Genomic DNA, 25,321 nt, shown 5'->3' on the forward strand with positions numbered 1-25,321 from the left:
GCGGCGGGGCGGGGACACCTCCTCCCGCCGCCGCCGGGCTTCGGAAGGCTCCTCCGAAGCCGGGCGGCGGGGCGGGAACACCTCCCGCCGCCGCCGGGCTTCGGAAGGCTCCTCCGAAGCCGGGCGGGGGGGAGGGAACACCTGCCGCCGCCGCCCGGCTTCGGAACGGTGCTCCGAAGCTGGGCGGGGGGGAGGGAACACCTTCTGAAGGCGGGCGGGGGGCGAAAGTCTTTGCTCCCCCCTGCCTGCCTGTCCCGGACGGCTTTTGAAGGCAGGGGGGAGCAAAGACTTTCGCCCCCCGCCCGCCTTCAGAAGAGGTCCAGGACCTCTTCTGAAGGCTGGCGGGGGGCAAAAGTCTTTGTCCCCCCTGCCTGCCTTCCCAGGGGCTTTTAAATCGCCCCGGACAGCGGAGAAGTCCTCCGCTGTCCCGGGGCGATTTTAAAATGCCGCCCGCCAGCATTTTAAGATCGCCCGGACAGCGGAGAAGTCCTCCGCTGTCCCGGGGTTTTTTAAAATGCTGGGGGTGGGAAGAAAAGCCCTTGCCCCCCCCCCCAGCCTTCAGAAGAGGTCCGGGGACAGACTGTCCCCGGACCTGGTCTGAAGGCGGTTTCCCTAGGAACGCATTAATTGATTTTCAATGCATTCCTATGGGAAACCGTGCACCGCAAGACGAAAAACTCGCAAGACGAAGAGACTTGCGGAACGAATTAATTTCGTCTTGCGAGGCACCACTGTATTTGGGTTACATTGTACCGTTCTAGGGGCTTACCCTTTACAATAGCAAGTAGCCCACTATTTCCTCTATTTAAGGTCTCATAGAGAGAGTGGGTGTGAGTGCAGGGTTCCGAATCACGAATAGAGCCAGCGTATGTTCAGTAGGTTTCCCCTATGCAGACAAGCTCCCCATTGCATGGATTGGGGGGGGGAGCATAGATGAGCAGGCTCAGCATGCACATCCCTACCCTCTCTTCATGCCGTCTGAATGGCGTGGAAGAAATAATACTTAAAGGAAGAACTAATATGTCCCTCCTATTGTTTGTTTGTTTTACTCCTAGAGTAACTTACATGGTAAAAGGTAAAGGACCCCTGGATGGTTAAGTCCAGTCAAAGGCGACTATGGGGTTGCAGCGCTCATCTCGCTTTCAGGCTGTGGGAGCGGGCATTTGTCCACAGACAGCTTTCTGGGTCATGTGGCCAGCATGACTAAAACCGCTTCTGGCACAACGGAACACCATGATGGAAGCCAGAGTGCACGGAAACGCCATTTACCTTCCTGCCACAGCGGTACCTATTTATCTACTTGCACTGGCATGCTTTCAAACTGCTAGGTAGGCACGAGCTGGGACAGAGCAACAGGAGCTCACCCCGTTGTGCGGATTTGAACTGCCAGCCTTCTGATTGGCAAGCCCAAGAGGCTCAGTGGTTTAGACCACAGCGCCACCCGCATCCCTTACATGTAGCTTACATGAAACCAATACAAACCTAGATCAATAAAAATAGCAGTCACTTGAGCAGTAAAATCAGTAAATCAGAACAAAATATATGAAAGGTTTCTTACAATGTCCCTTGCCCAGACCTTCTTAAAGTATGCACTTGGTGCCAAAAATAAAAAGGCAGCACCAAGCAAACCTCTCTTGGAAGGGACCTCCGTAACAAGGTTTGAGTGTCTCAGGTTACCACTTCCCTTACTTCACTTGGCAGGGAACATGGAGTCGGGTCGCTGAGGCATTTCTGAATAGCTCATGCTCAAGAGGATGATCTCTGGGGATGTCTACTTTGAATTGTGCTTGGATAGGGCCTGTAGCCAATGCTGCTGTTCCAAAGCTAGTATAATAGATTCCCTAAGTCTTGTTGCTTACTGTATCTAGGGCTTTTTATGCAATCAAAAGCAGGGAGGCAATATGCTTGTTAACAGTTGAACAAGTTTGTCTGCATGTCATTTCAGTGTGTGGCAGAAACAATGTCTTGAGGAGGAAGATGTAGGTTTGGTGACTTCACTAGACAACTGAATGGATGAAAGCAGAATGGTGACTGTGAGAGTCAAAAATGCTTTTTCTGGTGTAACTGACTAACCTGATTCTCTTGCATGGTGAACATTGCAATTTTTCAGTTACCGTATTTTTCGCCCTATAGGACGCACCGTCCCATAAGGCGCACCTAGTTTTTTGGGGGGGAAATAAAGGGGAAAAAATTATTTCCCCCCCAGGCGCGGGGCTGGGGCGGGGGAAGCCCAAGCTTCCCCCGACCCCAGCCCCCAGAACAGGCAGCTCTCTGCAAGCCGTGGGAGCCCACGCCGGCTCCCGCTGCTTGCGGAGAGGTGCACGAAGCCTGGACGTGCTGAGCTCAGCACGCACAGGCTTCAGCATGCAGGCAACTCTCCGCAAGCGGCGGGAGCCCAGCGCTGGGCTCCTGCTGCTTGCGGAGAGGTGCGCGAAGCCTGGAGAGCGAGAGGGGTTGGTGCGCACCGACCCCTCTCACTCCCCAGGTTTCAGCGAAAGCCTGCATTCACCCCATAGGACACACACACATTTCCCCTTCATTTTTGGAGGGGGAAAAGTGCGTCCTATAGGGCGAAAAATATGGTAGTTCTTCAATAGCTTTCAAATATGCAAATAACACGCTTTTCAAAGCCTCTCCTTTCTTGTTTTGAGAGGACTGTATCCTTCAAAAACAAACCCTTATTAGTTTGTGTTCAGAGCTATAAGTTTTCAGAAAAACAAAATTAGTGGTAAAAGTTCTTTCTTAAAAGTAGCCAGCTGTATAGGAGTCTTGATATGATAATCTGAGAATCATGCAATCTGCCTAGGTTTTAGTGACCTGACTCTCTGCCTTTTAGCTTCTTTTCCCTTTCTGCCTTCTTTCATCTATCCATCTGTAGTCATTTTAGGCTTGAATATCTTTCTATTCTGCTAAGATAGCATGGGGAGGCAGTATCACAAACACAGCCATGCACTTTTTAGGAATTAATGTAGCCACTTGTCTGTACACACCGAAGTGAGGCTTTAACCATGGAATTTCTTCTAGATTCCACTACATATTCTGGCCAATATATGCGGTATGACTAGAAAAGTGTTTCTTGGGTTTATATTTGTATGTGAAATCTTAGTAAAAAATATTGTGGCTGTCAAAGCCATAGTCTGACTGCTTGCAAAGTTTACTATGTGTGAGGATGCAATTACTGTATATGGGATTTGTTTGTTTGTGGAAATCGGCATTAACAAAATAATAGTCCCTTGACACACAGATGCATCTGAAGCACAGAGTGACAAGTAGATGGGCAGCTGGTCTGATCCTGCAGGGGTTTTCTTAAGTTCACAGCTGCAGCATTGGCAAGATATTATGGAAAAACTAACCCTGGTTTACACTTTGGCAAAATTATGGTGCTAGAAAGTTATCTTGCACTTTTCACTATCTGAGAATTGGCTTTGTCGCCCATCTTCTTTGATTATCGGGGAAGGAGTAAAGAAAAGAAATTGAAATCTGTATATATTTAAATAGGCATAAATTGTCAGTGATCTGCTACACTTGGGGCAAGGATGAGCAGTGAAAGCCATATTGAAAAGGGCACCAGTCCCATACATAAACAGTGTCTGGTGCATAATCCATACTTGGTATTATTTTTACTTGCATTTGCCTTTTGGAGCTCAGTTACATAAACTGCACTGGTAGTGGTTAGCTTGTTTCAGATTCTGTCCAGAGTTATACATATTATAGTCATGCTTGTGTGGATGCTGCAGGGAAACATACTTTGTGGTTGTCATAAAGGTCTGGTGTTAGAATTTTGGGCTGCATGTCTCCTTTTTGAAGTTAGAGGCCGTAATACTATACTACATAGTATGAAATGCACTTAAAGAAGCTAGAGTTAACTTTATTTCCTGAACTCTAGCGTGAGGAAGTTCTGCAAAGCTGCTTTAGTTTTATGAGGGAAGCAACATACTGTTGCTTCATTCCTGCTTAGCATCATGCGGGAAATATTACTCATCTTTGTCCCTCAGATTTGAATACTTCTTGAAAATAGTACTAATCAGCTGAAGCAGAAATAGTATGTTGTTTTTGTTGTCATTTATTTATTTATTTATTTATTGGCTTTATTATTCAATTAGAAATTGAAGGTGTGTATCTGTCTTTGATCCAGTTCACATGTAACACTAGATACCTGCAATTCGTAGTTCCTTTCTTGTTCTTAACTATTGTATTGGGCTGGGTTAGTACCAAAGTGCTTCCCCCCAAAAAAAATCATTTGCACCCCTCAAGTGATAATGTTAATACTTGGAAACCATGGGGGATTCATTCTCCTAGTATTCAGCTTTAGTGCCCACAGGGCACTCTGCCAGCTTTCATTGGCTTTCTTGCTTCTCTTTCCCGAAGTCTGTCACAGATAAAAGGCAGAGTAGAGCTCCAGCGGCAATGGAGAGTTTCAGATCTAAGGATGTAAGTTATGCACTGGGAAGACTTTGCCTCGGCTATTCACTAGTAGGCCTCATGCAGATCACTGCTGTTGACCACCACCACCACAACATGCCCTTCACCTTAAGGTCCCAGGGCAGGGTACAATTTAAAATAGAACAGTAAAACGTTTTAAGAACTTATAATTACAGAAAATACAGTAGTGTGGATAGTAGCAATACTGGCTTACCTTTGGTACCCACTGCAAAAACTAAGAAGCTTCACATATATTATTGAAATATTCAAAGTGCTGTAAAGATGCCAAGTATAAAATCTTTCTATGCAGTATCACCTCGAGACTTAACTACATGTCTGCTTGTGAGTCAGGCATATCAAATTCGTGTTCTTTCATGCTTCCACCTAGTTTCTAAAATGATAGCCATTTAAAATCTGTCCAGTACTGTGTCTCTTCAGTTGGCAATGTGATTTTGACAGAATTGAATACAAGCATTACCTCAGTAAGGTTTAAAGTTGCAGTAAGGAAGTGTGAAATATTCTATAAGCACTTCCACATATGGTACCTTGACAAGGTAAGGGGCTTAAATTTAAGGTGTGGCTCACACTGTCTGACAGCTGGTCTCGGCCGTCATTCTGCCAAGCTGGAGTTTACTCTTGCTGAAGAATGTTAAGGTGGCAAAATTTGGGCAGTTCTGTTCTGCATTCCTTGCTTTGTTGAACTGATTCAGTGACCCAGTGACTGCAGTGAACAAAAGAGGAAGGCACATGGTTGAAACATTTCTAGAATTGGGCATACATTTTGAAATTTCTCCTTACTTAAACATTCATGTTAATAGTGGTTGTGAGTAATAATAATAACAATAATAATTTTAAAGGCATTTCTTAAAATGGATTTTTTAAAAAAAACATGAATCCTCAAAAGGGAGCAGTATATTCAGCAGTTAGCAGATACTGTCCCCTGACTGAAAATGTTCTCAGTGGGGCTGCCTTGCTGTGATATCACAGAATGTTCACAAACACTTTTAACTACTCAAGAGAAAGCTGTTAATATCAAGGACCCAAGACAGAAGGAGCTAGCATAGATAGCATTTTGCTTACTGAGATGTTTGCACCTTCAGGTGGTTGGCAGTATTTGTAGAAAAACGGGGAATGATCTGGCCAGAAGTAAACATTTTTTAACTCATGAATTTTAGCATTTGCTTAATTTTTCCATTGATGTCAGTGGGACAAAAGTGTTACACTCAGGCTGCAACCTGCTTTTATAGAGTAAAATGAAAATGGCTTTCTTCTGGGTAGACACATAAAGGACTGCACTGTAAGTTTTCTGAGAAAACGAACTTTTCCATTCACCTATCTGTGGTATTCATCTTTTTTCTTACCTTACCTTGTTAACACACCACTTACCAAAAATAAAATCAAAACTGCTGGTCGCAATCAGTTTATCTAAATTAAATCTAAACCATTATCTATTGTAGTGATTCATGTAATTTTTCTCCAAAAAAAGTATTTAATTGTTCCTTTTGTAAAATGTGTTTGTGTGTTGTATAATGTTGTTGATATTGAAATGTAATTGTTTCCTCAACTTTAGCTGTTCTGAGGGCTAAACAATACTTGCAATCTGCCAGAATGAGAGAGTATTTTCATAATTTAGGCTCAGTTTGCATGTATCACATTAGTTAAATGCGAACCATCTTAAGGCAGATACAACTGAGTTACTATTATTTACACTGAATATTTCCCCAGTAAATGACTGTACAGTCTGAAACATGTTGGGATTGGGATATCTATCTGTTATGGGAGTAGTATTTTGGGGGGGGGGGGAGTTCACCTATTTTTCCCCCCTTTTGCTTCCTTTTTTTTAAAGAGGAGGGAGGTACAGTACATATGCAATGGATCCATTTTTGCTGTATGGCAGCAAAGTATAAATTTGAGTTTTGGCAAATCATGAAATATATATGAATTCTACAGACCTTTAGAAAAACAAAAATGTCTTTTACTCTGAGAGCTTAATCACAGCTGTGCACTAGACTGCAGCAAAGTCATTTAGAACTGTACCTAGAAAGACCCAGATTCTACTCATGGGCTCAGAATACCTTGTAATGCAAAAAACAAAACCCCAATCAAAAAAATACATTGGAATGCCAAAAAACCAAACCTCAATAAAATAAGATGACCCTGTTGTTGGATACAGTTTCTAGACACCAAATCAACATTGCTACTTGTTTTAAAATATTATTTTAATACTGAAGGTGCACCATGCACTGTAAAGATCACAGATAGAACAGTCATAAAATGTTTTGCTGCCTGAAATGGAACCAAAATGGTGCCTCCTCCTCCTGCTAGGCAGGATGGTTGCTGGGACTCTCTTGGTTTCAAAGCATACACAGAAATAGATTTTATATAGCTTTCCCATCTATTTTGAAGAAGGAAAACTCAGCTTGGCATGCTATCAGATAGTTACTCTGATAACAAATGGCTATAGAAAAAGCAGGATCCCAGTAAATATACAGTCTGCTAACTGATATTTTGGGTCCCATGGCTTCCCATGAAACCAACAAAAGTATACAGGTTTCATCCATGCCTCTTTTCCTTCCTTCCTTCCTATCCACAACACCAAGAAATACAGGATTATAACTGAAAGCTATATAATTGAGGGGAAATGGAAGAAATAAGGAACAGAAATCAAAGAGGAGGAACTAGGTGCAGTGACTTCTAATAAGATCCTTTTTTGACATATGGGAGTGCTTTTTTCTTTTTTTTTTTCTTACATTAAGTTTCCACTTCCTAAAGTAGGCCAGAGGATTTTGAGCATACATTCATATATGTAACTGGACTCTGAGAACTAACCACTGCCGCATGTCATGCAACAGAGTTACTTATGAGAAAGTATATAATCAAGTGTTCTGTTCCTGAATACAAATGTCTCAGGAGACCTTAGTACACTTGAATCCTTAACTGGTGTCCTTAAGTTTCTGCAAAAACTTTTTCTAGAGTGTTTCAATTATGTATATTTGAAGCAATAAAGTTGGTCTAACAGAACCACCAGCAGGAAGCTTAAAAGGGGACTCTTGTTTGTTCTTTCTGGCTCCTGGTGGCCCTTTGGCACAGAACGTATCTTTCCACTTTTCTGATAGAACTTTGTGTTCGCTCATGTTGCCCTAATGAAAATGGCTGGGCATACTGTAAAGAAGCAGTGAAAAATCAGGGTCCTCTGTCTACATTGGAACACACTAGACACACTGAGTGCATGACTTAAGTACCACTTTCAAATTTGATAGTTGAAGAGTTTCAATTATGTGTTTTCTTTTTATTAGGAAAAACCTTTTGGTACCTATTTGACCGTCCCCTTTCAACAAGCCTTTTCAGTTAAATTTTTTGCCCATCTGCATCTGTCTTGAAATTGTTTTGAAGATGTTTTTATGGTTTTATCACTTGTTTTACCACGCTGGGCTCCTTTGAATATAATTAATTAATCAATCAATCAATCAATCAATCAATAAAATTATTGAGTTAAAAAGCAAAAAGAGCCAGCATTACCTTTAACAAAAGTTTCTCTGCCTAGTCACCTGTAGGTGACTTGGGCTCAGCCTAGGCCCTAGGCAACCAAGTGAGTGTCTGTTTTCAATCCTGTTTTAATTTATTAATTTGGTTGTTTTCATTCTCTTTGACCTAAGTTGAGCTACTGCTCAAGATTTACATTCCATGTGTACTTGCTGGAGGGGTTCTTAAACACTTGTTGCACAAACTTTAAAGACCAGAGTTTACTGTTATACTTATTTCTAACGAATGTTGTAACTACCTGTGACTGTTTCTTTCTTTCTCTTTCATAGATTACCGAAGCTGGGAAAGAAACTTTGCCTTCTTGGTTGCATTGGGAACCAGAGAGTAGCACCTTGGAAGGTCTCCCGCTTGATACAGATAAAGGCATTCATTATATCTCAGTGAATTCAATGCATCTGGTATCTAATGGAAGCTATGTGCCCCAAACCACCAATGTCTTTTCCATTGAGGTTCACCCAGAAGATCATAATGAACCTCAGTCGGTACGGGTGGCTTCACAAGATGTGAATGAAGTAGCACCATTTGTGTGTAGCGCAGAGGAACCAGTCACTATTTTGACTGTAATTTTGGATGCTGACTTAACAAAAATGACACCAAAGCAGAGGATTGAACTTTTAAACCGAATGAAAACCTTCTCAGAAGTGGAACTTTATAACATGAAATTGGTTCCCGTTGTAAATAATAGACTCTTTGACATGTCAGCCTTCATGGCTGGCCCAGGGAACGCAAAGAAAGTGGTGGAAAATGGAGCCTTACTATCTTGGAAACTAGGCTGTTCTTTGAGCCAGAATAGTGTCCCAAACATAAGCAATGTTGAATCTCCAGCTAAGGAAGGTACAATGTCTGCTCATCTTGGCTACCCCGTGGTTGGCTGGCACATTGCGAACAAGAAGCCTAATCTTCCAAAGAGAATAAGGCGGCAGATTAATGCTACACCAACCCCTGTGACTGCTGTTGGACCTCCGACAACAGCCCTCCAAGAACCGCCAATTAGAATTGTTCCTACACCCACTTCCCCAGCCATTGCACCTCCCACTGAAACAACAGCTCCTCCAGTAAGAGAGCCTGTTCCATTGCCTAGGAAACCCACAGTTACTATTAGAACAAGAGGTGCCATTGTTCAGACACCAACCCTTGGACCAATTCAGCCAACCAGAATGATAGAAGCAGTTTCTACTACCCCTGTCCAGATCCGGCCAACAATGACTGGGCAAGTTGAACCTACTGCAGCAGTTACACCGCCCACAACAAAGAAACCAAAAAGAACCACGCCAAAACCGTCCACACCATCAACCACCGACACGAGCACGACACGAAGAACTCCCAGACCCACCAAAATTCCTCGACCTCCAAAGACTCCCGGGACTACTAAATCGCCTTTCATTCCACCAGAAAGAGTTTCGCCACCAACTCGCATACGCACCACTACAGTTGGAACTCCCCGTGTGCCCAATGATCCGCCAGAACTGAAAAACCACATTGACAGGGTTGATGCGTGGGTGGGCACGTACTTTGAACTCAAGATACCTTCAGACACTTTCTATGACAAGGAAGATACCACCACCGATAAACTGCAGTTGACCATGAAACTAGAAGATGAGAAGCCATTGGAAGAAAACTCGTGGGTGCAGTTCAATAGCACTAGTCAGCTAATGTATGGACTACCCAATCGCACACACTCAGGCAGGCATGAATTTTTCATGCATGCCACAGACAAAGGGGGCCTTTCAACAGTGGATGCATTTGAAATATTTGTCCATGGTCTTGGAGCCGACGAGGTGCCTCCCGTTAAATTTAAAGCCGCATTGGAGGGAGACTATACTACAGTTGTCAATGACATTCATAAGAAAATTTTGTTGGTGAAGAAGTTGGCTTTTGCCCTCGGAGACAGAAACAGTAGCACTATTACCATAGAAAACATTGTCAACGGCTCCATTGTAGTTGAGTGGACAAACAATACTCTGCCTTTGGATCCATGCCCCAAAGAGATGATTCGCACCATGAGCAGAAAAATTGCTGATAATTCTGGCAAGCCAAGCCACGCTTTCAAGAATGCCTTAGCGCCAGAGTTCCCGGCTAAGAACATTTCCGTTATTGGTGCTGGTAGCTGCGGACGCATTCAGTTTATTCCTTTCTATAGAGAAGGACTTCCTACAACGGCACCGCCTACAGTTGTGCTTCCACGGGATCCAGAAAAGACGAGCGAAGACGATGTGTACCTCCACACGGTCATCCCCGCTGTGGTGGTGGCAGCGATCCTGCTGATTGCTGGGATCATTGCTATGATTTGCTATCGCAAGAAGAGAAAAGGCAAGCTCACCATAGAAGACCAAGCCACCTTTATCAAGAAGGGAGTGCCCATCATCTTTGCCGATGAGCTGGATGACTCCAAGCCTCCCCCTTCCTCCAGCATGCCACTGATTCTACAGGAGGAGAAAGCCCCTCTCCCGCCCCCAGAGTACCCAAATCAGAATATGCCAGAAACTACCCCGCTCAACCAAGACACCATAGGAGAGTACACGCCACTGCGAGACGAAGACCCCAACGCACCGCCCTACCAGCCACCCCCTCCCTTTACAGCACCCATGGAGGGCAAAGGCTCCCGTCCGAAGAACATGACCCCATACAGGTCTCCACCTCCCTACGTCCCCCCTTAATGAACAAGAGGCGCTTGCGGAGATGGGGCCTATAGTTCCACACCAGTGTTGTCTGTAGGGGTCGGTGGCCTGCGAATCCGTTACCAATTAGGAAACCAACATACATAAGCTCAAACGTAGCCCGGTCCCGGCAGGCCCTCTCTCCGAATGCGTTTGCTACACCACAGTGCTTGTGGAATTTTCGGGACACTGATTTTATTTTTGCCTAACAGCTTTTGTTTTGTTTATTCATGGGGGGGGGGGAATCTACTTGGCTCAAAAAGTATTTCTGACAGCAGGCGTCTCGAAGCATCTTGTGCAAAGGGAGAATGGCTGGACATGCAGGCAGCGCTAGGGGTGGCACGCTGGGTCTCTGCTGTTTGCCTTTAAAACTAACTGTACTGTTTTTTCTATTTCACGTGTGTCTAGCTACAGGGCATAACATGAAATGTAGCCTAAAAAATTAAAACCGGAGGACTTTCTGAGGTCAATGTTAAGTTTTTACATTTAATTGCTGTTACCTAAACTTGTATGTATAGAATGGGGAGGGGGAGGGGAAATGCTTTACTACAAATAAGCTCCAGGGGTGTTTCCAATGCCAGTCAGGCTGAGGGACCGTCTTTTTTAATCAAAGGAATCCTATTTTTTCACACATTATACAGTTCAATCATCAGCTGGGGTCCTTTTTGCAAACTGTAGAGCGAGCTCTTGTTGCTCCAGCCTGCCATTGCTGGACCGATGCCAGGCCGATAGCCGTAGGTTTCTGAAAAAGGGATGGAGTTTGGAGAGCTCTTTGCAATTACCAAAAAGAAAAAAGAAGCGAGAGAGAGGGTTGAATCTAGCTATGTAGCAGCATTTGCTGCCTTTCGGAAACTGGGGCCCCAACAGTGGTAGCTACAGGCTGCAAGGGTCATGGTGCTGTGCTGAGATTTTTCATCTGGAAGGCATCCTTTGGCTTTCGAAACACTCTTGAGATATTTTGGTGAAGATGCAATATTTTTATGTAGTGTAATGCAGTTTCCTCACATCAAGACTCCTCCTGGACCACAGTATTGGAACAGTCCCTCTTCCCCCCCCGATCACTCACTGCTGTCCTCTGCACACACACAGACGCAATAGTAGCTGTCTGGCGGTTGGCAAAATAAAATAAAAAACTCGTGCGCGCCAGAAATAGTTCATAGTGAAAATCAGTGAACTCTCAGCTCTAATTTTTTACTAAATTTTTGATACAGCCTCAAATTGTTTTATTAAAAAAAAGTGATTAAAAATGGTAATGCTGCCAGCAGTTTGTATGAGCTTAGCTTCTTAGTATCAATTCAACGGGACTGACTGCTTTGCTCATTTTGGGTTTTTTCCCCTTTCTTTTTGGTCTCTCATAGTCATTGTTTTTAAATATTAGAGCCATGTCTAGGTTTCTTGCCTTTTTAAAAAAATGAACTTCCACATGTCTCTCCTGGGAAGTTGGAGTGACTGTCAAGGTCACCCCCATGCCTTTCTCCCCCCCCCCCTTTCAACAAAATGATTTTAAGCATGAGTTATTAATTTTTCTTGTCCATTTGAGACTATTTTTGGTACATTAGAGGGAGGAAAAGCCCTTTGCAATAATTAGTCCATCCCCTGGCTGGGGGCTGGGCAGCCTCTGGCTGACTTTGCACACAAAGCAGACACTTTTAAGCCATATTGACTGTTTTGCAAAGTATGATGGTGTGCTGACATGGCCAGTTAACACACTAGTGGATGAATGGCTAAAATGGCCTTCACCTCTGAACTTGCTAGGGTGGCATTTCCCATCAAGCCTTTTTTTGACTGATTGAATAGGATTTTGTCTATTAAAACAATTGTTAATTTGACTATGGCCCCATATAGTTCTGCACTCTGCTTCTGCCCCCTGAGGTGGGCTGGAGGGGTTTGTGTTGAAGTGAGGGTGACTGTAAAGAATGCTTCAGGTTTAGCCTTTGTCTAGTTTGACAGGTATAGATTTGCCCTACAAAGTTTTTTTTCCCTTAAAAAAACAACAACACACCTCTCCTCTATCCCTTCAGTGCTTGAAAGTTGGTGTGTGTCTCAGATGAGGAGAAGCGATGGATTCCGCTCCACACACAGGGGAGCTGGTTGAAGGGAAAGGGATTAAGTGGCACCACTTAGGGCAGACTGCTTTTGAACAGACACTAGAAATACGTTTGTAAGAATGCCTCCCCCCACAAGCTAGCGACCATGGCAGCACAGTGCCAAAATCTATACTGGCAGGCCTGCATTTCAGATGTCTCCAAGTTATCAACACACACAGCCTCCTAAGCCCAAATGCTGCAAGTTAGAAGGGCCTTCCAAACAGTGCCGTTGTCCCTAGCAACTGATGCCACTTTATAATGGTCATGCGCAAGCGCAAACGGTTTCAGGCCTGGGCCTACCTGTCACCATAGAAACTGGAGGCGAAGGGGCAGTGAACAGAATAATAACAATGGCATTCTCATCAGCCGCCTTCCCCCTAAGCACCAGTGCTGTTTATTTATGCCACTAGACACTGTAATGGTGGGAGAAAATCTTGTATTAAAAGTGTTCACCAACCACTGATGTGTTTTTATGTCCTTATATAATTATTTTAAAAATGTGTTTTCTGCATTCTGTAAAGAAACATATCAACTAAATAAACCAGTGTACTTTACTACAAACGCAGAGGCTAGTGAGCTCTTCCGTTAGACCCCTCTGGGTTCCCAGCACACAATATTCCCATAACATAGAAAGCTCAGACTGGAAAAGAAGCTGTAGAAAGTGCAGGAGAAGAATCCCATTGATCTCGAGGGTGCTCTGTTGAGTGCGGTAAGTGAGCTCCATTCTGCTTTGCATAATTCAAGACTGTATACTCATTACTGGCTTAAAGATTTTACAGTTTAGGAGATGTGAGAAACAAAGCACAATGATATCTGCTTAAATCCTCCCCGGTGATGAAAGAAAGATTTATTTCTCCATTTTTTAAAAAAAGAAAAAGGTCAGAGTGAAGTTGACAAGTAGTACAAAGGTTGCGTTACTGGAAGGAATTATTTTGAGTGTCAAACCAATAAAAGATTCCTGGAGTCGCAGCCTTCAAATACCAAGGCACCGTTCTCCATATACGTTACAAATATATGTTATGTTGTTTTGTCAAGTGCGTCTCAATTCTTATGCATCCTCATAACAACCCTATTTTGTAGCTCACTAGGTTCCATTTTACAGATGAGAAATAGAGGTATGGTGATGTACATGATAAGTACAATGGGGCTTACTCCTAGTTAGGTGGGTATAAGATTGCAGCCCTTAATCAAGACAACCCAGTGTGTTCTTGGCTGAACATGAATTTAAATCTCTTAGTCCAGTAAGAGTCCCAAGTCATCAAAGGACAACTGTACTGTGTAAAAGCAATACTGGATGGTGTTTTTGTTTTTTGCAGTTTATGGCCTCATACCTTTGCTTGCTTTCTGCCCTCTTAGCAGTGGAAGAATGGGCTTCTCCCTGCCGATGACTAGAGCAACAACCTTAGTAGAGATCTGCAAGATGCTGGCTTAGGAGAAGGTATAGGGTAGGAGAGAATTGGACTTCATATCCACCTTTTTAATTTATATTGCTTCATAGTGAACATTTAAACTGTCACTCCTTTGATTCAAGGTTTACAGTTTTCCTGTTCCCTTTCTATAATTCATACTGGGAACACGTCTGAAACATCTATCCATTTCTTTAACATCTCAACTGCTGTTCTATACCCTAAAATTACTAAGCTAGAGTAATAAATATCAATAAAATGAGATGTACTAGAGTATTAACGTACCACAGTTTCAATTCTATAGGAAAGTGGTGCTCCCTGCACATAAAAGTCACCAACACTTAGCTGTTTGTATTTGGTTTTACTGGGTTTTTACCTGCACGAGCTAATATTTTTCTACATTGTTAAGGCTTCAAGCCTTATTGCAGAGTAAGCTTCATTGAACAAAGTGAAACTGAGTACACAGGAACACACTATGGCTGCAGACCAGATTTCACTTATTAAAGAGTAAGTCCCTTAGAAGATTAAAAAAACAAAGCAGTGATAGCCACCAACTTGGATGACTTTAAAAAAGAATTAGCTTTATCATGCATGAATCTGCCTTATCAGTGACTGCTAGCCATGGTGGCTATGCTTTGCCTCTATGGGTGGCAGCAGTTTGCTTCTGAATACCTGTTGCTGCAGAGTCTAGTTGGCCATGGTGAGAACAGGTGGACGGACATTGAGCAGCTTCTTATGTTCTTAAATATGTATATGCTGCTTGGTTAAAATTACCGTATATACTTGCTCACTTGGAAGCAAATCTAATTAAACCCTTTGTGGGATTTACTTATGAGTAAATGCATAGGATCAGGGTGTGCAAGGTTATAATGCACAATCCATTTATGTTCTGGAGCTAGTGGCGTTGTTGGTTACATCCAAAACAATTTCACTGATCTCAACTTCCGTGCTTTTCATTTTCCTTTAGCTTTCAAGCTGTAACTAACATTAGCCACACTCCAAGGAAACCCATTGAAATCAATGGACATGGCTAACTTGGGACCATTAATTTCAATTCTCTGAGTTAGATACAACCCATAGAACAGTATCCAGTGCACTTGTTCCGTCAGTACAAGGATTTCTGCTTGCATGGTGGAACTCCTTCACTTCTTCCCCATGTGTGCCCTCTCCACATCTGTTCTGGAGGGTTGGGGGAACCCTTAGAACAGATTTAGCGGAGGCATGGTGGGCAAAAGAGAGGGGAAAGTTCAATTGTGCAAGCAGAAATCCTTGCACTGACAAAACAAGTCCCATAGCTCTACTTTGGATACAACCCATTGCTTGGTTTTGCATGCTTGTCCTACAGACACACTTTAAAGGGCAGGTGTGGAGGTGATCATGCCTAGGGGGATGCCAAGCACTATATTTGGAGGAAAGGGGAGGGCAGCATGATCTTTGGAACCGTGGTGTGGCAGGCAAGGGTTAACCCTCTCCCTCCTGTGGTTCCAGTTTTGATCCACACAACACCAACCTACTTGTTTGACCCTGAGTGAGATTTAAACATGCTCATAATTTTAAAATGAACAACACCAACAGGACAAGTGATGAAGAAATTAGCTTGTGCTCCGATGATTTTTCAGATATGTTTATCCTTGAGGACCAACAACACATAGAACAGGTAGGACTCTGAAATGATTTAATGGCCATAGTAAAGCAGTCACAGAAATGAGCCAAAGGTCAGTTATGGAGGTGTTCCTGTGTGACAGCAGTTGCACACTAGCCATTCAACTTAACCACCTCTAAAAAGACTGCAGCATGAAATGATTCATGGCAGCACTAGCTCTTACTATTATTATCCACAAAACTTAATGCACAGTTGTTGTTAAAAGTCACCAACCTCGTTTCATCTTTTTTGAACCAAGAACTTGCCTTATTTGTACTTGTTTTTAAACCAGTGGTGAAAGCTGCCATGGTTAGCCAGGTGCAGAGTACTCCCAAAACATTTTAACCACATCAATCAATGAGTTTAAGCATACCAGCAAAAGATGAGGGAATTCTGGCAAGATGTGCAATCCATTTCCATCACTGGTTTGCACACCGTGCAAGTTAAATCAGTTTCTGCAAATCTCTCTGTGACATTTAACCTAATTGGTAGGCATTGCCGTTCCTTTGCTCACAAATGCAAAATTCATATTGGTTCAAACATTGCTCATCCTCAGAGGAACCTGAAACAATACCATGTGACCAGAACTCAGCTTGCAGCTCAAATTTCAAATGCTCAGCTGGTGATAGAGCAAAAAGCTGTGATGATTTATACATTTTATGTGTAGTAGGTATGGACTCGCAGTCAATAAGATTGACATTTTATTGATTCTGTGTGCATCTTGCTTTCAAGCACTGTTCTGGAAACTGGTAAACTTTATTGGCTTGCTGGATTGAAGTGAATCTAGTGCTACAGTCTACTGTGTTACGTGTCCTTGCAAGGCCCTGGATATGCCAAACTGGACTGCAACATACAAGGAATGATTCAGAAGTTCCTTCTAAGTTACTATTGGTGGTTTGCTTATGTATTGTTAGCTACTCTGCTTACTGTGTTGCTATCTTCCTAAAATGTGTCTGGTTTTTGGTGGGGGTTTTTTTAAAGTTAGACATGATTTATTAACTAGTAAAATGCCTGTCACAATAATGGGTATAGGCAGGGAGGGTGGGTGCTTGCATATTATAAAGATCCTCCCTGGATATAGCACATCTCTGTAATCTGCTCTGCTCACAGAGACGCATGGGATGAGTGGAGATGCCTCAGGCCTGGAGGCCAAATGAGGCATCTCTGTCTGGTCTTTGGGCTCTTCCTTGGACACGCTTGTCCTCAGGCTGTACTTGTCTCCAATCCTGCTCCTCCATACCCTCCCTTGACCGCCTTTGCCTGACTGGAATGTGCCTTGAACTGTGACTGTGCCTCTTTGTTCCCTGGCTGGAAATCTCAGTACATGCAAACCTCTGATTCATCCTGACCTCAAGTGTCCAGTGCACTAACTGCTCTTTTGCCTTTGTTCCCACCCACCACTGGCATGAAGCCCCACAAGGGAATGCAACCCTTGGGCTGAAAAATTCTTCACCCGTGTTACACCCACACACCAGGAATGTTTTATCATTATGATTTTTATTTCTATATTCCACCTTTCCTCCAAGGCGCTCCCGGTGGGGTACACACTTCTCCCCATCTCCATTCTGTCCTCACAACAACCCTGAGTAGGGATTTGAATCTTGATCTCCCAGATCCTAATCCAGCACTTCCCACTCCTCCTCACTGGCTCTCCACACAAGGATCCCTCTTACTGCGAGAATGGATCTGAAGGCATTTCTTTATCACGTTAAGTGTCTGGACGAATGTTCAGAATTGATTCTACGATTATGTTGTATATTGGCCTTTGTCAGCCTAGTGCCCTCCAGGCATATTTGGACTTCAACTCCCATCAGCCACAGCTAGCTTGTGCTGATGGGGGATTATGGGAATTGTAGTCCAAACCTACCTGGAGGGCACCAGGTTGGTGAAGGCTGCTATATAGAACACACAGGATTCCATCTTCCCTCCTGGGGAGCCCAGGCCAGTGAGTGTGTGGGGTTTTCATCTTCATGACCCTTGGGTGTGATATTTTCTTTTCTTACTGCTATTCTGACCAGCCATGTTAATGTCACATTTTTCCAATTTTCTACATCCTTTTTCCATTTTCATCGTAAGTAGGACAAAATTAAGTTTTTAATATTTAGATTTTTAAGGCTATCTTCACAAATTGAAGATTGGACTACACAATCTTTGTGATTTATCACTGTTAGTAATGGAATGACTATTGCACTTCTTTGCATTGCATTTCCTCTGACCTCATCATTTACCATCATCACTACCCCAAAAAGAATGTATGTTATCCTCCCTTCACCACAAAGTCCCAGGGCAGGTTACAGCAAGAGAAAAATACAAGCTTGAAATCATTTAAAACATGTGCCTATACCAGCCACTCAGGAAAATCTTCATGCATTCAATGAAGTGGATGGACTCTAGTCCACAAAAGCATCTGCCACATTGCATTTGACATTACGTATTGAAGGTGCCACAAGACTCTTTGTTGTGCATTAGGCTCTTGCAGAGAAAAAAACGCACACCTGGAAACAACAGATTGATTCACCTTGAACTTGCCACAAGCCTTGTTTTAACTCCAGCAGTGCAGACTCACAGGTCCTACCTTAGGGCATGCTGCAAGCCCAGGATGGTTTGCATGCATCTTTTGGGCAACTGATTGACATGAAGTATAGAATGGAGCCTGTGGTTTGTCTTCTCTCTCTGGAAGGCAAATCGGCCTCTGTCAAGGTGGGTAATTGGCAGCACTGTGCAGCTGCTGCCTTCTTGCATTCAGCAATTGCAAGTTTGAAACTTTCCTGCTGCTATTTTTGGTGTGTGGCTCCTGCTGCACCCTAAGGCTATGAATTGGATTGTTCAGCCGTGTGTTAATCAGGCCGCATTCAGAAGGAGAATGTGGAGAGAATGAGAAAATGGATGCTTAAAAGCTTTCTAGCATCTCCTCTGAAGAGGCTGAGTGGCAGGCCTCCATGTGTTCCACCGCCAGCCGTACCCACTACTGTCAGAGCAGCTCCCCCCCCTTCTTTCTTTGGGAGTCTGTGCCATTTGCTAGTCTTGTGTATGTGCGTGCCTGCAGAAAGAGAAAGGGGAGCACATGGCGCCTCTGATAAGATTCCCAGCCCAGCCTTGTTAGCTTTCCTGCTGCAGAAGGCCAGGAAAGCACGGCTAGGCTGTGTGCTCCCTCCCTCCCTCCCAGTCCCTGTTGCTGCTCCAAAGCTTTTTTGCTCCAGGCCTCGCTTTGGCAAGCTTACAAGCAGTCATTAAGCCCATCCCATCTATTTTAAACTCTGCCAGGATGGGAGAAGGGAAGGTTCTGTAAAAGGCCTTCCCTATTTATGGCTCTCTTAACAGCAGAAGTTTACCCACATCACATGGCTCCCTCCCTTATCCAGACTAGCTACATTTAAAGAGAAACTTGCTCAGGAGCTCCTCACCTCACCCCAGGCTGCTCATTATTTCTTCTTTAATAAAAAATAAAAAATTATTTCATTTGAGAGGCCCAGCATCAAGCCTGCCCCAAACTCGCTGGGGACAAACAAGCAATTTTTAGCCTTCGTGGGTGGAGCAAATTTTATATTTTGTAACTTGACTCCAGCAGCATTTGCTGTAATTCAAGGGTGAGGCACAGAAGGCTTCAGTGCTGGGTTTTGCTTCGCTGCCTCCGCCATAACGCCGAGCTCTGCCTTCCTTGGGGGAGCATTGCCTCCCAGGAAGTTCAAGCATGGCCTTGGGGAGTTTTTCTGGAGCGCTTTTGCCCTGAGCTGCTGTTGGCTGACGATCCCTCTCCTGTGGTCTGATAAGACAGTGCTGACCTCCCGTGTGCTGCGGACGCCTGTTCGCTTCCCTGCCGCATCTGCCGCTCTGTACATGTCATCCCAAATTGTGTCTCTGCAGCCAGTGACAGCTTCCACTAACCTACTTCCTTGATGTGATTATGAATACTGGGAGAACAGTCAGCTTGTGCTCTACCTGTCTCTCATGATCAGGCAAAGGGGGTGCAGGGAAATTACCAACTCCCTCGGGAGCTTTCTGCAAGATTATGTGATGGCAGCTCAACAGCTCTGTATGCCCATCACGGTCACTGTTAGGCTTTCCCTATTTTTGGTTCCATCCGAGCCTCTCTCCAAAGTTCAGTGGCAGACCTTTTAAAAACTCTGCCTCCTGCCGTGACTGCAAGGGCACAGAGGAGCAGCCTGAACTGCTTTGTTGTGAAAGGCCTGGGTATTTCCCCCCCCCCCCCGCCTTGTCGTCGTTCTTCAAGAGCAGAAGAGGCTTCCCTTGCCCAGCAGAAATATTTGCCTTTGAACCACACAACTGAAGCAGAGCCAAGTGCCTGTCTTTTCCCTCTCTGCCCCCGCCCCCACTCTCCCCATCTTGGCTTTCCCACTCCTTAGAGTGTAGCTATAAAAGAGGCACAAGCCAGACAGCAAATTGCCGAGCAGAGCCTGGATAAAGGGCAGGTGCAAGAGGAGTCGGGCAGGGAGTGGCCCATGATGCCAATGGTTAAACTAGGAGTTTAGGAAGAATTAGGAGCACAGAATTGCTGGCTGCATAGGAAGGAATAGATTAGACTTCTGCTACTTACTCAAGAACAGTAAAACTGAGTGACTTTTTAAAAAGTATTTGGCAAATTCATAGTGGGTAGATCTGTCCCACAATGGATGTCCCCATACAGTGGTACTTCAGGTTACATACGCTTCAGGTTACAGACTTTGCTAACCCAAAAATAGTACGCCGGGTTAAGAACTTTGCTCCAGGATGATAACAGAAATCGTGCTCCGGTGGCGTGGCAGCAGCAGGAGGCCCCATTAGCTAAAGTGGTGCTTCGGGTTAAAAACAGTTTCAGGTTAAAAATGGACCTCCAGAACGAATTAAGTTCTGAACTAATTCCGAATGCATTTGATGAGACTCCCAGGTAAGTGTGTGTAGGAATGTGGCCTTATGCACAGTAAAAGGCAGAAACGTTTCACTCACTGTGTATTTCTAAGTGTCAAGTTGAACTATGTGTCATCATGTTAGGATCATATTAGAGATTCCTATAGAGTGTCTCAGTTCTGCACCTTAGAATTAAACACTGTTACCCTATTTAATATGAGTCCAATAGGTAGAAATCTCATTCTTAAAGGAAGTACAGTATGTTTCTTTCTGTTCAGCTACAGTATCTCTCCCTTGGATCCATTTCCTTTTTTCACCAAGCTGACTAGCAATCTGCTTTCAGGGTTAAGTAATCTGCTAGTCATACATCCTCACAATATTCTTTTGAATAAGCCAAGACTGGTTTTGTTTTTAACTTTTAAAAAAGATTTCCCAGACACAATTTCTATTTATGTTAAATGATGAGTCTAATATTTTTCCAGGAAACTACACCACTGAAAACCAATGAGGAGCACCCACAACAGCCATCACATCATTACACATATTTTCATATGAATGGACATCATACATGTCCATACTTAGCCTCCGTTTTCTTTGGTTATCAAGCCCAGGATATCCTTCCATGGTAGTCTGTGCACCATAAAGCAATACCATACTTCACAGAAGTCATCTCACACATTATTCAAATACAGTGGTACCTTGGGTTACAGACGCTTCAGGTTACAGACAACTTCAGGTTACAGACTCCACTAACCCATAAATAGTACCTCAGGTTAAGAACTTTGCTTCAGGATGAGAACAGAAATCGTGCTCCAGTGGTGCGGTGGCAGTGGAAGGCCCCATTAGCTAAAGTGGTGCTTCAGGTTAAGAACAGTTTCAGGTTAAGAATGGACCTCCAGAACAAATTAAGTTCTTAACCCGAGGTACCACTTATGTCTATGTGAATGTCATTCAGGCCAGTTTTCTCCATACAGCTGCAGTACACAATGCTTAACATTGCTATGGATGACATGAGCTTTATGGTAGAAGTATGATAGGCTATAGGCTACCTTAATTCTGCTCCATAAATGCCAACAGCAAAAAGGTATCATTGATTAACAGTAGTGGTGGGGAACCTATGGCTCCCCAACTGTTGATGGGTTACAACTCCCACCAGCCCCAGCCAGCTTAGCCAAAGTGGGGACCTGAGACCAGCAACACCTGGGGCAACAGGTCCTTCCCCCGTTGAACAGGGCCTCAATGGAGGAGTGAGAGGATGGTGTGTGGGAATTATGGGTGTTCAGCCTTTGAACTTGGTGTAACAGTCCAGCAGAGAGGCTATTAATGATGAGCTGGATCTGGCAAGTGGCAATTTAGAAAAGACATGGGTGTGTCAGGAGAGGCCATATTGTATGGGAAGTTCAGCAGGGTGATGAACGGGACTGGAAAGATAGCATTGCAGTCAAGGCTCCTGGCCAGGTTTTCTGGGGTGGGTCTCCTCCTGGGTTTACCCGTTTGGCCTGCTGTCTGCTACCCACACTGAGAAGATTGTTCTACAGGCAGCTGTTCTCCAGCTGATCCCTGACAACAGAGCTGTGTCTGAGATCCATCTCTGAGAAGCTCTGAGCTTGGTGGGAAAGGATTACCCTCTGGCATTGGGAACCCAACATTTGTTGCAAACACTGCTCCAAGGAATGGGCTTGGAAAGACAAGCAAGGGGTTCCTAACAAGTATGTCTTTCCCCTAAGCTCTTTCTGCAAAGCAGGCCAGAATCCTACACAGCAGCTGTTGCAATCCAGTGCCAATTCCCAACAGCTCTGCCAATCCTCCAGTCTACTCTTTGTATGCATCTTACCCCTGCACTAACAAGGAGCATGAACCAAACAAAGTTAAGCAAATTTAGGCCCTGTCGAATTATATGAAAGAGATGTTTAGCTCCACATTGAACCTAATGGACATACATGCCCCAATCCAACCATTTATTTATTTATTTAGAAAAGTAAGAGATGAAGATTTGTACAGTAGAAAACGAAGAGGGTCTGGCCTTGGTCTAACATAGCCTGTACACAGTAGCAGGCTGCACAGTTGCTATTGAGTGTAAAAAATTATGCCAAACTCATGGCCCCTATATGAGCTTAGACCAGCCTTCTGCAACCTGGTGCCCTCCAAAGGTTTTGAACTACAACTCCCATCATCCCTGCCCATTGGCTGTGCTGGCTGGGCGTTGTAGCCCAAAACCTATAGAAGGCTGGGCTCAAAATTGTTTACCTACTAAGGCAGAAACACAGCACCTGAGCTTATTCACGCGATGATAGGTGGTATGACAGCTGGTGTCATATGTTTGGCAGTATGTCTAAGGTCCAGATCCAGAAATGGGCAATTCTGGGTGCTGGATGTGCACCCTCTTGTAACCTTCTTTGCTCATATGGCCTGATCCAGAATCTTCATTTGGTGCAGCAATAAACTTGCTAGCACATTTGCAAAGCTAAGCAGGGCCTGGTATGGCTTCAGTTTGGATAGGAGGACCGTGTGTTGAGTTTCCTATATTGCAGGGGGTTGCACTAGATTACCCTCGGGATCCCTTCTAACTCTACAGTTCTATGATTCTATGAATTGCCATCGCTGAATTATTTTATAATCTCTCAGCTGTCAATAATTCCAACAGAGTTTGCAACTAGATGATCAGCACACTTCTATGTCTACTCAGAAATTTATCCCATTAAATTAAATGGGGTTTACTCCCAGATGAATGTATAAGATTACAGCCTAAAGCTGAAATCCTATATTTATTTACCTGGGAATAAACCCTATTGAAAACAACAAGTCTTTCTTCTGGGTAGACCTGTATAGGTGCTGCAAATCTTGAAAGAGCACAAGTTATAAGAATGGATTGGTTTCCTCCAAATAATTTAAATCAACAGGACTAATGATAAAAATTAGAGACCAGGAGAAAAACATTTATAGTCAGATCTCTTAACATGTACAAACCAGAGATGGCAGATGAATACCCCAAAGTGACAAGGAGAGGCTTACTCTTCAAGAGGCATAGTAACAAATCAGATATTACACTTACATGCAATAGAAGCGAGCCATAATTTATCTAGAATTGTTATTAAGTTTAGAGTTGTTCTAAATATAGGACAGTTTGAAGGATTAATATGGAGCAATGGCAGAATGAATACTGTATAATGCTTTGCACTACCACATATTCTTCTGCAATTAAGCTCCTTCAACTTTCAGACAAGGAAGCTGTTTCACTGCATTCCTAATAAAACCTACTGTTTGGATACCTTTTAGATCTCTGGTGTAATGTGTAAGATATATTTTCCAGGTCTGAAAAGCCTAGTCCTCTCTCATTTAATTTTCTGGTTGACTATAGGGATGTTTCAATTAGTCAGTGAAAGACAGATGCACTTTTACAAAGAACTCTGTAATCAATATAAACATACAAAGTTGGCTTCTAATGAAATGGTTCATTGGGCCATCTAGCTGCATTCTCTTTACTCTGACTTGGAACATCTTGGGCAGAGGTCTTTCTCAGTCGTGATATTGGATATCTTTCCCAATGAAAATCAATGACTAAAGCTTTGCTGAAGATGCCAGAGGACTTTTACCACTTGATTCTGGACGGTTACATTTCCCGCAGATCCACTCCAATAATAAGTGAGGAGGCATAGCTCAGCAGGAGAGCAAATGCTTTTCATGCAGAACATCCCAGGAACAATGCCCACCATATCCAGTTAAAGTATCTCTCGTAGCAGGACAGAGGGGAGGGGAAAATGCTGCATGGGATGTGGAGAGCTGCTGCTAAGCAGAATAAACAGTGCTAAGTAGACCAATGGCCTGACAGAATAGGGCAGCTTCATATGGGGAGAATATGGTTAATAGGCCTACAATACTAGGCTTAAACCAAATGCACTGCCTAGGATGCTTTTAAAAAAATTAAGTACAACACATAAAAATTGTTTTTAAGAAAAGCAAAGAAAAAAAATGCTTTAATGTGCATTAACATATGGGTGGCTGTTTTGAGAGAAGCTAAAAAACAGCATGTCTGTTTCTGCACACATGACACCATGAAATATGATAACAGATCTATAAATCCACTCTGTTGGTTTGCATGGCATTTCTTTAATTTGCACAAAGCAGAATCCTGTACTATTTTCTATGCACTGAATGTGGATTTGCTTTTTTTTTTTTTTTTGTATGTATGTATCAGGATCCTTTAAGTGAGGAATGGGAAAACTGTAGTACTTCCTATATTGTTGACCTCCAACTCCCAGCAGCTCCAGGAGCATGGCCAATGGTCAGGATTGATGGGAGTTGCAGTCCAACAACATCTGGAGGGCGGCAGGCTGGCCATCCCTGCCATAGGCAATGACATTTGCAGAATAACCGTTCCATACGATACTGTGCACTATGGCTCTCCTAATGTTGTTTAACTACAACTCCCATCATCCTTGACCATTCCTGCTGGCTGTGGCTTATGGATGTAAATTCAACCACAGATTCCCCACTTATGCCCTACCACAAGAAGAGGAGGATGGCTGAATCAGGATGATAAATGTTCTAAAGTGGATACAACCAAATTAACAAAAGCTAAATATTAAGCTTAAAATGTACTTCACACATGAATCTTCTTTGCTCAACAACAGCTTCAGACTATTTGGCATGTATGCATGAGTCATTATAGATCAATTGCCACAGTCAGGACTTTCATACCACTTTACATTTCCTCAAACA

The 25,321-nt window shown here is 43.5% G+C and overlaps 2 protein-coding genes across 3 annotated transcripts in view; one reads left to right on the top strand and one right to left on the bottom strand.

Annotated features, from left to right (window-relative positions):
- DAG1 (dystroglycan 1) overlaps window positions 1–13,270 on the top strand; it is a 64,200-nt gene extending 50,930 nt beyond the window's left edge. For both annotated transcript variants that reach the window (XM_080987120.1, XM_080987121.1), the window contains exon 3: window positions 8,235–13,270. In XM_080987120.1, the coding sequence (XP_080843246.1) occupies window positions 8,235–10,622 (2,388 nt within the window). In that variant the 3' untranslated portion in view covers window positions 10,623–13,270. The remainder of the gene's footprint in view (window positions 1–8,234) is intronic.
- CDC25C (cell division cycle 25C) overlaps window positions 1–25,321 on the bottom strand; it is a 391,961-nt gene that overhangs the window by 311,676 nt on the left and 54,964 nt on the right. The window lies entirely within an intron of this gene.

Source organism: Podarcis pityusensis (assembly GCF_964106645.2).
Source record: "Podarcis pityusensis genome assembly, chromosome: 2".
Lineage (NCBI taxonomy): Eukaryota > Metazoa > Chordata > Lepidosauria > Squamata > Lacertidae > Podarcis > Podarcis pityusensis.